General features: G+C 36.7%; 2 protein-coding genes across 5 annotated transcripts in view; one reads left to right on the forward strand and one right to left on the reverse strand.

Moving 5' to 3' along the window:
• LOC147835938 (uncharacterized) overlaps nucleotides 1–15,783 on the reverse strand; it is a 939,756-nt gene that overhangs the window by 749,797 nt on the left and 174,176 nt on the right. The gene's annotated exons all lie outside the window — the stretch shown is intronic.
• prmt3 (protein arginine methyltransferase 3) overlaps nucleotides 1–15,783 on the forward strand; it is a 112,426-nt gene that overhangs the window by 69,604 nt on the left and 27,039 nt on the right. For 2 of the 4 annotated variants that reach the window (XM_087259311.1, XM_087259310.1), the window contains exons 13-14: nucleotides 3,906–3,992; nucleotides 10,179–11,080. In XM_087259311.1, coding sequence (XP_087115437.1) covers nucleotides 3,906–3,992; nucleotides 10,179–10,313 — 222 coding nt within the window. In that variant the 3' untranslated portion in view covers nucleotides 10,314–11,080. 4 annotated transcript variants of the gene reach the window in all.

Genomic DNA, 15,783 nt, shown 5'->3' on the forward strand with positions numbered 1-15,783 from the left:
TTCAGGGGTCGCCACAGCAGAATGAACCGCTAACTTATCCAGCATATGCTTTAGGCATGACCCAGTTGAATGCTAACTGACCCAGCCAAGGCTCGAACCAGCAACCTTCTAGCTGTGAGGCGACAGCTCTACCCACTGCTACCCACTGCCCCTTTGGAGTTTGTGTTAAAAATTTATTAATTTTAGATGGTCATTTCTTAGTTAATGTTTAATATCTCACTATATCAAATGTCCTAACTTAACGAATAAAACTACATTAAAGGGATAGTTCATCCAAAAATGAAATTGTAATCATTTACTCCCCCTTAACTAATTTCAAACCTTTGTGACTTTTTTTTGCTGAACACAAAAGTAGATATTTTAAAGAAAGTCGTAAATCTGTAACCACTGACTTTCATAGTATTTGTTTATCCTACAATAAAATAGTTACAGATTTTAAGCTTTCTTCAAAATATCTTGTATTTTGTGTTTAACAGAAGAAAGATAGTGTTATTTAACATGATTGAAATCTTAATTTTTTTTGCAAATGTACCTATTTCTCACTTTTGATTTCAATACATTAACTAACTGTACTAGCGAGACTTTATTATGAAGAGTTGCTAGTTGTACTTTATAATAGTTTAGAGTGATTATAGCTGAAATGTGATAAAACTGTTGCTGCAATATTTGACATGAAAAATTAAGTGTAGTCTTTACATATATATATATATATATATATATATATATATATATATATATATATATATATATATATATATATATATATATATATATATATATATATATATATATATATATATGTGGCCGTTGTGTGTTCAGGGACGGCGCCTGCATTGAGGCAACCTGCCGAATAGTGAGCGAACCCACCGGTCCTCACTTTCATCCGATACACCCACCCCATTCATCCGCGAACTTTCGACTTCATTTTCGAGTTGAGGGCGGCGTGATTGCCTTTTGCCTAGAGTGCCAGTTCAGACTGCTCTGGTCCTTCGTGTGTTTAACGTGGCATCACCAGGCTATCCTGCGTTTCCTCCAGAGTTTCATGCAATTTCGGGTGTTTAATTTTTATTCTTTAGACTTTAACTACAGTTTAGCAGTTTACTTTCATTCAGCATATTTTCATTCAGGATGTTTTATTGGAATTTGATACCGCATGGAGAACGGAAATAAAAACCTCCTCATTTCGGGACTCGGGTTACTTAAGGTAATCAAAATTTGCGGTAGACTCTTAATCAGTATTATCTTAATCATAAAAGTGGATTATTGGTGTCCATGTACTCAGTGAAAGTGGCAGATAAAGTCGCAAACTGTCAATGATAGCCCTATTCTCTGCCTTTAAGCTGCTTCCATGAGCCCTAACATTTCATAAGTTTGACCTGTTTCCCCCCTACAAGCAACTTTTGTAAAGCGTCTGCTTTACGTTGCTGTGTCAGAATTCTTGCTTATAAAATCCAGTTATACTTTAGAACGCTTAGTTTAAGCAAATTTGATGAATGCCATTGTGCGTGTTGATGAATCTGAAGAAATCCCTTGCTCACCGCATGCGCTGTACTGTGTGTGTCTGTGTGTGTGTGTGTGTGTGTGTGTGGATGCGTGTGTTTGTAGTCCACTTAGAAGCCAACATGGAAATCATTTTTGTTTGTTAGTGCTATTGATTGTTTTTAAATTGAAATGGCACTTACATGCCTGTTTCTATTTCTGTAATAAATGTGGCGTTGATTAATCATGATTAATTACGTTTTGTGATTAATCATGATTAATTACAAAAAAGTGATTTAATTACATAAATTTTTTTAATCATTTGACAGCCCTAATATATGTGTGTGTGTGTGTGTGTGTGTGTGTGTGTGTGTGTGTGTGTGTGTGTGTGTGTGTGTGTGTGTGTGTGTGTGTGTGTGTGTTTGTGTGTGTGTGTGTGTGTGTTTGTGTTTGTGTTTGTGTGTGTGTGTGTGTGTGTGTGTGTGTGTGTGTGTGTGTGTGTGTGTAACTTAAATTTGTAATATACATTTTCTTCCCAGAATATTATAACCAATCTTTACCCATATGTTTAACCTTGGGAGCTGAATTTCATTATATTTCTTGACCTTGATGGTTCAAACATAAGCAATAATGAAAATTCAATGAACAAATCAATCATTTCCTCTCTGCACAGAAACATTGCACATCTTACTTCCATTATCTCACTGACCCAACCCTGATAACGCCATTTAACGCTGGTCAGAGTTGCATTAAATGAACACAGTCTAGCGTGGAATCCTCTTACAACGTTAAATGACACTTAAACTAGCCACATTTACTGCTCTATGACATTCAAAGGGGGTTTAAAACATTTTCTGAATGTTAATATTTATTAAATGTAATAATCTGAATACTTTTTATATTTAATAATAATTATAATAATTTTTTTGTAAAAAATGTAATCTCACCATCTTCGTATGCTACTTGCATCTTACACGCCACTCGATTTTCTTAATAGGATGTACTGTATATGATATTCACTTTGTTGTTGTTTCATTATTGTAAAGTACTAAAATAATACTGTATTTGCTCCATATATTTATATCGATTATATTTGAAGACATTCAAACATTTATAAAAATACAATTGACTTTTTTTAAAAATAAGAATAAAAGCATTTTTTTTCCTTTATATTCATCAAAGAATCCTGGCCGGAATAAATGGTTTACAGAGAATTAAGCAGCACAACTGTTTTTAACATTTATAATCAAATATTTGTTAAGCCTCAAATCAGCACTTTTTATGCTGGTCCATAAAGAGACAATCTACCGACTAATTAATTTTACATGTCAGCTTATTCTTAGAACTCTGACCAAAAAGTCTAATACTAGTACAATACTAATAGATATATAGTTACTTACAGAATTCAGTCAACAAAATGCCAAAAGGTGACTATCAAACTAAAGTGTAACCAACATTTATCAGTTGGCCATACTGGAGGACAGAACATAAAATTACCTCTGAATTTAGCTGATTGTTGCTTTCTAAAATGACTTTTTTGGGCTCTAGTTCTTGGTTGGACTTGGAAAATGTATCCAGAGTACCATAGACTGCCAAGCTTATAACAAATCAAGCAGAAGAGCAAAAAAAAAAAATAAATAAAAACTTCACTGGACACTAATACACTGGTTAATACTCTATTAATTACCAAAACTGAAACTAAATTGTTCATAAACGACTAAATAGAAAAGTGTTCTCAAACTAAAAGCTAAACTAAAATAAACAAAAGCGTTAATAAAACAAACTAAAACTAAACTGAAATTGAAAGTTAAAAAATTTCTAAATTACGGATGCAGCGATATGAAAATATGATAACAGACAACCTTTTAGATTTTTTACATTTTTCTAAATATTTCTGCTTGATTGCAAAAAAAAAAAAAAAAAAAAGACAAACACAAAGTAGACAACTGATTTTATTTTAAAACCTTAATTTAAACAAAAAGTTCTAAAGTTTGAACTAATCTCTGAACTTTATTATTCGCTTATTATTTTCTAGGGCCAACTTTCTTTTATATAAATAAAATCTACTGCCTTTTCTACAGACAAAAACATACATAAAGCACTGAATTCACTGAATATTAACCAATATCAAAAAAAACAAGTATAATAATAATAATAATAATAAAAGGATTGAACAGCAAGCAAACTGTATGAAGTGGTTTTGCCAGCTGAAATAAATACATAATTTATCTATCTAGTTTTTTTTTTTTATTGAACAGATAACGATGACATAAAAAGTCAGCTGATATTGATATGGTGATGATATATCATGCATCACTTATCATTTAAAAATGCAAAACTATAATAATCTTGCTGCAAACTCGATACTGCTCCAATCCAGCTAAAGTTTCTAGAAGTTTGAAAAGTTTGTTTGTGTTTGTCTGTAGACTATCGACTGTGGCTCAGTGTCGGTCTCTGAGCTGGAGTTCAGTGTGGACTTCATCCTGAAGATAACGGCCAGCAGCTTCTGTACAGTGAGTACATCCACACACACTTTTACCTGCAAACTCGCAAACAAACCTTGATCATTACCTGTCGTACACAAGCCTCAATCTTCAGAGCTAATCAAGGTTGTCAGGTGTGAAGATTAATTAGGGCTGGGAAGATGGATTGGCCGTTTGATTGGCTGGGATTGGTCAGGTTGCTCACACATCAGTCTGGTTTGATGGACAGAAAGGTTTTCGTATAGGTGAAGGTGACAGGAGGCAGGAAAAAGAACTGCTTTTAATTATTTCATGGACAAAATTTGAACGCATGTTTCCATGTATGAGATCAAGTAGTTTATTTTAATCTTTGTTGTTAAAACTTGACTGTCTGTCAAGTTTAGAGAAGTAAAAAAACAAACAAAGAAAAACTGTTCAAAAAGGTCAATTGTTTATTTGCTGTAACTATAAAATGTGTATCATGTTTATTCTTTTAAAAATGGTACACATTTTAGAGACAAATTTTCTCTTTTAAACTTTTATATTTCTTAATGAATCCTGAAACATGAACTATATCACTGTTTCCACAAAATATTACAAAGCATAATGGATTTTATTATTTCTGAAAATAAATTTTGCACCAATCTGAGCACCAAATCAGAGTATTCTGAAGTCATTGTAGTATTATGTATGTATGTATGTATATATATATATATATATATATATATATATATATATATATATATATATATATATATATATATAATTTTTTTATTTTTTTTAAATATGCAATTAAAATTTTACATTTTTTCAACTGCAATAATGTTAGGTTTTTTAATGGTTTTTTTTTTTTTTTTTATGAAAGAAAATAAGTCTGTGCAGTACTTTTAGTTGTGGCACATTCAACACCAATGCCATTTAGCCTCAAAGGCAAAAAATAATTAACAAAATAGACCAATAAAATGTATCCAGGTATATTTTGCAATGTATATTTTCTTCTCAGAAAAATATGACCAACTTTTACCTGCATGTGCTGTAGAAGTGAATTTCACTACACTGCCTGACAAGAGTCTTGTCGTCAATCCCAATTGTAAGAGCAACAAATAATTTGACTTCTAGTTGATCATTTGGAAAAAGTAGCAAAAGGTAGGTTTTTCTGATGAATCATCTGTTGAACTGCATCCCAATCATCACAATATTATAGAAGACCTATTGGAACCCTCATTGACCCAATGTTCTCATAGAAATCAGTCAAGTTTGGTGAAAGAAAAATCATGGTTTGGTGTTACATTCAGTATGGGGGCATGCGAGAGATCTGCAAAGTGGATTTCAACATCAACAGCCTGAGGTATCAAGACATTTGTGCTGCCCATTACATTACAAACCTCAGAAGAGGGGACATTCTTCAGCAGGAAAGCACTCCTCATACTTCAGCCTCCACATCAAAGCTCCTGAAAGCAAAGAAGGTCAAGGTGCTCCAGGATTGGCCAACCCATTCACCAGAAATGACCATTATTGAGCATGTCTGAGTTAAGATGGAGAAGGCATTGAAGATGAATCTAAAGAATCTTGATGAAATCTTGGAGATCTGCAAGAGTGTTTTCTTTGCCATTCCAGATGATTTTATTATTAAGTCATTTGAGTCATTGCAGAGACGCATGGATGCAGTCCTCCAAGCTCATGGGAGTCATACACAATATTAATTATTTTTCTACTGCACCATGACTTTATATTCTACACTGTACATTATTTCTGTTAAGTGACAAGCAAAGTTAGACCTTACTGTCCTGATTAAAGCTTTAAAAGTCAAGGGATGATCATGTTTCATTTTGGTCAAATAAGAATAATCTCAAGTCCTTGATGATGATGATCAACTAGAAGTCAAGGTATTATTTGTTGTTCCTTAACTTAGTCGGATAAGACTTTTGTCAGGTAGTGTGTATTTTCTGGCTATTAGAAAACCATATGAAAACTGAAAAGAGATATTTCTGGTTGTAATTATTATATGATAATAAATTAGTATTACATGCAGTTTTCATCAAATAAATTAAGCCAGTGCACTTTTCTTTTTGTGTTTCATTTAAAAATAGCTATACTGGTTCAGATCGACATCCGAGCAAGCGAATAATATCAGAACCTTCATGTCTGTGTGATCGTTTCCTTTCAAGACATCATGTTCTGCTTTTCAGTCTATATTGTTTACTAGGTCACCATTTATGTCAGTGTGTGTGTGTTTGTGTGTGAGAGAGACTTGGCGAGATACAGAACGAAAAGAGCAACTGAAATATCTAGTGTAATTTTTCTTTTGTCTCCCAGTTTTGTCCCAGTTTTATTGTTCCTGCTTCTTTGTTATAGCTTTTATGGATTAATCAATAGCGTATTATTATCTCCCTTCCCCTCTCCGAGTTACTGTGGATTTAATGGAGTTTGTAAACATCTTCTCATTTTTCTGCCGCTCTACAGTAATGGAAAAGCACACCCTGATTTCCTCCCCGTTTAAAAAAAAATTCTATTTTTAGATGGAGGGCAGGTAAAGCAGTGTGCAGATTTGACATAGCCTTGAATTTAATGAGGAGAACTTCCGTTTATAGTCGTAGATGGGATTCGGCACCCTGTTTTGCGCTGCTTTGTCATGTAATTATGGAGGCACCCCAAAAACGGAGGGAAAATGCTGTCATCCCTGTGATTGAGTGCATGGACTTATTCTCCTGCCGACAGTCCATTCATCACATCAGGCTGCCTAACCTTGCATTAAATGAACAGCGCTACCCTGCGCTCTCGTGCTCGGCCGGCGGAAGACAAATAACGCTCGCTCTTACAGTTGCACTGGTCCTCGCTTCACCATGTCCACGGGGACGACAGGCTCTCCTCTACCCCCTCTCTCTCTCTCTCTCTCTCTCTCTCTCTCTCTCTCTCTCTCTCTCTCTCTCTTTCTCTCTCCCTCTCTATCTCTTCTGCTTTCTCTTTCACCTCCCTCCTCTAAAAGAAAAAAGTTAAATTTGTCAAACTCATTATAAGTCATTAAGTATGTGTCTTTAAATGAATAACTCGCCATAAAATTGAAAATGTTGGTGGGTTTTTGTTTTTTATTTTTTCAGTAAAACCCTAAAGAAGAAATTGTGTTTTTTTTTAAAGATTATTCAAACCCGGGGTCTCAAATTCCCGGCCACCCTTCTCCTTCTGGCCTGCAAATGACATCATCAATTATTACGAGGACCCCCCCCCAATTCAGTTCAGTTTTACTCTCGTTTTTTCTTAGTGTGCAGTCAAGAGTAACGCACATGCATATTATTGGGGATGGGTACCAAAACTTGGTACTTTATCGGTATCAGTGCTACATAATAAAAGACATAAGTATCGATAAGCTCTGGCGTTAGCGGTTCTGCTATCGGTACTGGACAATTATTGCTGAATAAACATTACTTACAGTAGCATAATTTAACTGACCAACCTTTTCTAATTTGTGATATTTGATATTCATCTGCACACAGGTTATCCGCGGGGTCTTAAAACATCTTAAAATGTCTTAAATGTCAAAAGGTAAATTTTATGCCTTGAACAGTCTTAAATTTACTGAAATATTGTCTTGTAGGTCTTAAATCTTTTTTTAACGAGCCTTAATTTTTCTTTGTTCATGTATAGCTACCTAATCTGGCCATTAACTTCCATACAATCATTAACAATCCATTTCATTAAAACTTTGTATTTAAAAACAGCATTTAATTAGCAGTTAAAAGTTCTACTTAAAAAAACTACCTAAAAGTTCTCCTTTTATTTACTGCTGAGGATATTGACCTGCCCTACATTTTTAATTATCAAATTATTATTATTGTAGACTGAAAGTAATTGACAGCTATGTTTTAATCTATTCTTGGTAAGGGTTATAGCGTTTGTAAATGGTAAGATTTTAATCATTTTTTGATAGGGTAAGTAAAAATCTTTTCCAACTGTGTTATTCAAAAAAACATCCTAAGCATTTAGCACTACACAAGTCTAAAATGTCATACATAATGGAATTTCATACACAGCATTTCATGTACCTAAATAAGTTTGCTTTGATCCTTGGCTAAAATATACTTTGACGGATCATTATTCATTTTTATACAGAAAACATGTGGTCACGTGATAATACAATGTGGTTGTTTGCTAAAAAAATGCAGCTAACATTGAGGACCAGCAGCTTGTCTCTTAGGTGTAAAACGTTTGTGGCACATTTTTCTTGTTCGCTGCAGCTGAAGAGCATCTCGGGGTGATTGTGTGTAATGTCTGTGTCAGTGGTGATTTGCCTTAAGGACACTTCATGTTACATTAAGCTGTGGCGAGCGATCCTGGTAATGATCATACTGTATGTGGGGTTAAATAGTTAAATATGGTGCTGTTTTTTTCATGTTTCTCTTTATGTTTTCTCTATATTTGTTAAAGGAACACTCCACTTAAAAAAAAATTGGCTTATTTTACAAGTCCTCTGCTTAAACCTCTGCTTTATTATCATTTGATATTATGATCTAATACAGTGCATCCGGAAAGTATTCATAGCGATTCATTTTTTCCACATTTTTTATGTTACAGCCTTATTCAAAAATAGACTAAATTGATTTATTTCCTCAAAATTCTACGCACAATATCCCATAATGACAACGTGAAAAAAAGAGATTTTTTTTAAATTGTTGCAAATTTATGCAAAATAAAAACCCCGAAACATCACATGAGCATAAGTATTCTCAGCCTTTGCTCAATACTTTGTTGATGCACTTTTGGCATCAATTACAGCCTCAAGTCTTTTTGAACATGATGACACAAGCTTGGCACACCTGTCTTTGAGAATTTGGGATTTTCTGATCTCTTCAGAGATGTTCAATAGGATTTAGGTCTGGGCTCTGGCTGGGCCACTCAAGGACATTCACTGAGTTGTTGTGAATCCACTCCATTGATATTTTGGCGGTGTGCTTTGGGTCATTGTCCGGCTGGAAGATGAACTGTCACCCCAGTCTGAGGTCAAGAGCACTCTGCTGCATTCATCTTTCCCTCTATCCTGACTAGTTTTCCAGTTCCTGCTGCTGAAAAAACATCTCCACTGCATGATGCTGCCACCACTATGCTTCACTGTAGGGATGGTGTTAGCCTGGTGATAAGCGGTGCCTGGTTTTCTTTAAACTCAACGCCTGGAATTCAATCCGAAGAGTTAAATTTTAGTCTCATCAGGCCAGAGAATTTAGTTTCTTATGGTCTGAGAGTCCTACAGATGCCTTTTGGCAAATTGGTGGATTGCTGCACAGATTGTTGTCCTTTCGTAAGGTTCTCCCCTCTCCACAAAAGAATGGTAGAGCTCAGACAGAGTGATGATCGGGTTATTGATCACCTGACTAAGGCCCTTCTCCTCTGATCACTCATCTTAGTTGGCCGGCCAGCTCTAGGAAGAGTCCTGGAGGTTCCAAACATCTTCCACTTAGGGATGATAGAGGCCACTGTGCTTATTGAAACTTTCAGAGCAGCAGAATATTTTCCGTAACTTTCCCCAGCCTTGTGCCTCGAGACAATCCTGTCTCATGGGTCTAGAGACAATTCCTTTGTCTTCATGCTTGGTTTGTGCTTTGACATGCACTGTCAACCCTGAGACCCTATATAGACAAGTGTACGCCTTTTCAAATCATGTCCAATCATCCGAATTTACCACAGGTGACCTCCAATTAAGCTGCTGAATCATCTAAAGAATGATCAGTGGAAACAGAATGTACCTGAGCTCAATTTACAGCTTCATGGCAAAGGCGGTGAATACTTATGTACATGTCATTTTTCAGGTTTTTTATTTTTAATAAATTTGCAATAATTTCAAAAACTCTTTTGTCACATTGTCATTATGGGGTATTGTGTGTAGAATGTTGAGGAAAAAAATGAATTTAATCCATTTTGGAATCAGGCTGTTACATAAAAAATGTGGAAGCGCTATGAAAAGTGAAGCGCTATGAATACTTTCTGGATGCACTGTATTGGGTAACATTGGCTTGCTTATCACTAAAACAATAATTACGATATTAGCATATAAACAAATAGCCTTTTACACTACCTTTTTTCCTAAGCAATACAGAAATGATTTTAATCTTTGTGATAAGTAACTATTGCAGTGTGGTTTTGTCCGCTGTTTCAGCCTGTGCTAAAGTTTGCTGTATGTAGGTGACTGTGAGTGTTCCTGCAGTAATGCCCTTCCCCTCTAATTAAACCCCGTGTATTCGCTTCCAGTGCGGCGGAACGTCAAACTCCGAGGGAAAAGCAGAACAACGGGAGTTTCAGTGCTGTGTTGTGCACAGAATAAGGGGAGACCGGCTGGATTGGAGAGAGAGAGAGGGGGGAAGAGCTCGAGGTGGTCGAGTGTGACGCCTCGCACGCGTGAATAAACCCCATCAAAAGCGCATTAGCTCTCCCTCCTCCGCAGCTCGCCGCATAATTGTATCTGGCTGCCGCACGCTCTGCTTCGACACGATAGCGCTGGAAAGGGCCTGATGATGAATTGCTCCCCGTTGGTGTTAGCGATGATGATAATTATTAATTTTCCCCCAGACCTGTTCTCCAGGTAGACTCGCCGAGCGCCTCCTTCTGGGCTGGGAAACGGCTCACGAGCATCACTTATCTCCGACATTCCCCGCGTGTGAAGGCTGAACACTTTGATGAGAATAAAAAGCCTCCATTTCCACCGTTTGTTCCCCCTTTTTCCCTGCGCCTTTGTGTCTGCTCTTTCACTCCGCCCCGGTGCGTTAACAGGGGGTGTTTGATTTTGTTTGATTTCTGGCAAGGGGTTTCGTTTACTGTGACCTCTGTGTTTTCAGTGCACTTGTTCGTTTGGTCTGGTCCAGATTTGTTGTTGACATTTTTGAGGAATTGAACTTGACCAAAAGGGTGAACCTGTTTTAGCAAAGCCATTTGGAGATGTTGTGCATTTTGATGCTGCTAAAATAATGCATTAATAATTGTGTTATGCACTGTAAAAATCCTGGATTCCACACAATCGATTTGTGTTAGGACAACATGAACGAATTAAATTAAATTATTAGTTTTTACAAATGTAAGTGGATTAATCATAATGAAGTTGTCCATTAAACGAATCAAGAACTTTCAGCTCATTTTTAATAAATAGTTTGAACAAACACCAAGTATAATTTTTGAGTGCATCATTGATAATTAGTAAGATAAAGATAGTTATTGCTCTGAATTTAAATTTATTTATTTTGACAGGGACAGTGCAGAACAATACATTGACCTCAAAAGGAAATACGTTTTGTGCCAGGCTTTAGCAAACTTGCACTTATCCACATGCAGTCACTGATCAGAAACACCCAGTCTAAAAAAACAAAAGTTGCCATTTTAACCAACAGACTACACACACAGCACTTCATTAGTGGTTGAAAAATTATTGTGTTTTATATAGTGCATACTAACAAATATTATACTACATATTTAAATAATATTAAAACAGTACTTAAGTGCATTTGTTTATACACTCACTGGCCACTTTATTAGGTACACCTGTCCAACTGCTTGTTGACGCAAATTTGTAATCAGCCAAAACCAGGGCAGCAACTCAATGCATTTAGGCATGTAGACATGCTCAAGACAATCTGCTGCAGTTCAAACTGATCATCAGAATGGGGGAGAAAGGTGATTTAAGTGACTTTTGGTTGTTGGTGCCAGACGGGCTGCTCTGAGTATTTCAGAAACTGCTGATCTACTGGTATTTTCAGGCACAACCATCTCTAGGGTTTACAGAAAATGGGGAAAAAAGAGGAAATATCCAGTGAGTGTCAGCTCCGTTGGTGCCTTGTTAATGCCAGAGGTCAGAGGAGAATGGCCAGACTGGTTCCAGCTGATAGAAAGGCAACAATAACTCAAATAACCACTCTTTGCAACCGAGCTATGCGGAAGAGCATCTCTGAACGCACAACATGCCAACCTTGAGGCGGTTGGACTACAGCAGCAGAAGACCACACCGGGTGCCACTCCTGTCAGCTAAGAACAGAAAACTGAATTGGCACAGGCTCACCAAAACTGGACAATAAAACATTAGAAAAGCGTTGCCTGGTCAGATGAGTCCCGATTTCTGCTGTGACATTCGGATGGTAGGGTCAGAATTTGACGTCAACAACATGAAAGCATGAATCTACCCTGCTTTATATTAACGGTTCAGGCTGGTGGTGGTGGTGTTATCGTGTGGGTGATATTATCTTGGCACACTTTGGGCTCATTAGTACTAACTGAGCATCGTGTCTACGCCACAGCCTACCAGAGTATTGTTGCTGACCATGTCCATCCCTTTATGACCACAGTGTACCCATCTTCTGATGGCCACTTCCAGCAGGATAATGCGCGAAAGCACGGAATCATCTGGTTTCTTAAACATGACAAAGAAATCACTGTACTCAAATGGCCTCCACAGTCATCAGATCTCAATCCAACAGAACCCCTTTGGGATGTGGTTGAACGGGAGATTCACATCATGGATGTGCAGCCAACAAATCTGCAGCAACTTTGTGATACGGTCATGTCATTATGGACCAAAATCTCGGAGGAATATTTCCAGTACCTTGTTGAATCTATGCCACGAAGGATTAAGGCTGTTCTGAGGGGGTCCAACCCAGTATTAGTAAGATGTACCTAATAAAGTGGCCAGCGAGTGTATATGAGCGTATATTGTTAATCTACATAAATCAAGAGCATTTCCTGAGGAATGATTTTAATACTGTTTAAAACTGATTTTATGTATTTATTCCATTCTAAAATAAGCCCCTATGAGGGAATAATGTAGCCTTGATAATGTTGCTGTGGCTTTGTCCTCTTAAAGCTGTTTTAACAGAAGAGCGAGGAGGATTAATAGTTGTCTGTTTGTAGTAGAGAGAGAAAGAGAGAGAGAGGGACATTAAGCCAGAGCTGTATTTCTCCCCACAAGGTCTCTGGGATCCTTCAGGCACAATGGCTCGCATTATCACTGCTGTGTCCCCTGGGAGTTCACAGGGTAACTGTTTTCTCTATGTATGTGTGTGTGTGCGCGTGTGCCTGTGAATGGTGTGTGCTATGTCACAGCCTTTCGTTCGGGGAAATCCTCACTAAAATGAACACTAAGTGCTTTTGAGAAATTAAACATTATTGGCAACTTTGTAAATGAGCAAAACATGCTGCGAAATCAAATCTGCTTCGTTCTTTAAACTTTTAATTTTAAAAAATCACAGAATTCAAACTTTTTACTTGAAATATTGAGTGAATTTTTTATATATATATAATTAAATAATTGTTTTAAGTAAAAGATGAGTGAAATATATAACCGGATGCACCATGGTGCAATACCCTTTTAGTAAAGACATTTTTTTAATTAGAGTATGTACACTGGTGCCTTCATTCGGCGGCATCTGTTCACATTTGTTAGCAATGTATAGACATCTATGCAAAGACGGTACTCGTCCGCTTTAGAGATAGCATGAGGAGCTCTGTCACCCGGGATGAGCTCGGAGTAAAGTCACTGCCCCTCCACATCCAGAGAAGCCAGTTGATGTGGCTTAGGCATCTGTTTCGGATGTCTCCTGGAATCCAACCTGGGGAGGTTTTCCGGGCTTGTCCCATCGGGAGAATGCCCAATGGAATGTAAGGGGGCCTACGCCTGCATTATCCCCTTGGCCCTTGAAACCATGTGTGAAGTGGTAGGGATATTCCCCTAAGAATTGGGACACCACTACTACACACACGTCATTATACAGTATATCGTCACTAGAGATGTCATCTACGATAGCCATTCCAGGTGCACACATTTAACAGATTGCTCGCTCGCAAGGTTGTTTTGACCTGTATGTTAACTCTAGAATAGTTAGAAGTTTGTTTTCGGCTTGAAAGTGTGTAAGCCTCCAGGTTTCCTCATGCACCACTGTTACGATTGTTGGATTGTTTCAAAAAACACGAAACTGTACTGTGTATTTATACCATGCTCAAATTCATAAATGTAACCACAAGAATAACATTAACGGTGTACTAGATGTGCAGTAAAAAGCGAATTCATTGTCATCAGACTTTTCTGGCCTATGTTAATTCATGGGGTAAGGTTATCAGAGTTTAAAATATATTAAAGACAATTTTTTTTGCATTTTTTTTTTTTTACATTTGTTTATCATTTTGCTGCTTTTCCTAGTGTATCCAGGGAGATTCCTCATACCTCTTCATTTGTTGTATGATTTTGAAAAATCTTTTGCCTTCAAGCAAAAAGAGAATAGGGATACCCTACCCCTACTGTACCTCTTCATGTCAATGTGTGAAATAGGGGAAAGCTAACAAAAAAAGGGGAGGCTAACAGATAGAATTGGGATTGGGCCCATGTCTCTCAGCTTGCCTGGTAATATCTTGGGATCCTCCAGGAGAAGCTGGACAAAGTGTCTGGAGAGTGGAAATCTTGAGTTCCCTGCTGAGACTGCTGTCCCCATGACCAGGTCCTGGATAAACAGTGGAAATGTATGACTGGATGGATGGATAGATACAGTTGAAGTCAGAATTATTAGCCCCCTTGTTTACTTTTGTCCCTAATTTCTGTTTAATGGAGAGCTTTTTTTTTTCAACACATTTCTAAATATAAAAGTTTTAATAACTCATTTCTAATAACTGATTTATTTTATATTTGCCATAATGAGAGTAAATAATATTTTACTAGATATTTTTCAAGATACTAGTATTCAGAAGTGACATTTAAAGGCTTAACTAAGTTAATTAGGTTAACTAGGCAGGTTAGGGTAATTAGGCAAGCTATTTTATAATGATGGTTTGTTCTGTAGACAGTTGAAAAAAATTGCTCAAAGGGGCTAAAAATTTTGTCTGTAAAATGGTGTTTAAAAAATGAATAGCTGCTTTTATTCTAGCCTAAATAAAACAAATAAGACTTTCTCCAGAAGAAAAAACGTTATCAGACATACTGTGAAAATTTCCTTGCTCTGTTAAACAACATTTGGGAAATATTTATAAAAAGATCATTTTAAAAGGCTAATAATTCTGACTGACTAATTAAAACCTGACTGCATATACAAGAAGTCTTATAATGGCTGGATCTTCTGAGATCATCAAAACAAACATGAAAGTCGACACAAAAATAGTTCACTGAGCACAAAATGGCCAGCCCAATCCCCTGATCTGAACCCTATTGAAAATTTGTGGATTGTAGAATAAAGAGCACCAACATGGACAAGAAACCCTGAAGAATCTGAAAATATTTATGTAAAGAAAATTGAGCTGCATCTTTCTGATTTCCTCAGGTTACATTATCTTGCATTCAGAACTCAGAACTGTTATCTAGGCTAATAGAGGCCGCAAATCTATTGAATAAAAGAGTGCCAATAATTTTCATAATGAGAACACCACCCCACCCCCTTATTGTTTTATATCAATGAAATATTTTGAACTAAAGTTATAAACTCTACAAATTAATGTTCACTGTATTTTTGACTCCTATTCACCCAGGGTGTCAATCATTTTGAGCATGACTCTACATTTTGAGTGAGTGTTTTGGGAGCACTTGCATCCTGGGAAGTATGATTTTCTTGGAAACAATTTGAGTCGTCAAAAGTAAAAGTTATTACATGCTTGTCCCCAATCAATCATATTTATGAGCTGTTGTCATCAGTGATAACCAAGTTCATCTCCGGCATGGCAAATGACTCGCAAATCCATGCTTCTTAAAGAATTCAATAAGCAATTAGGCCTGATTTGGTAGTTATTGCTCCATGTAATGTCTAATAACGTTCATTAGAATTCATAATTACTTTGACCTGACTTTTTTTTTCCCATCACACCTTCAGTGGCGTCTCTTGTTATCAACTGTCATGTC

This window comes from Danio rerio, chromosome 7 (assembly GCF_052040795.2).
Source record: "Danio rerio strain M-AB ecotype USA chromosome 7, GRCz13ab, whole genome shotgun sequence".
In the NCBI taxonomy this organism is placed as follows: Eukaryota; Metazoa; Chordata; class Actinopteri; order Cypriniformes; family Danionidae; genus Danio; species Danio rerio.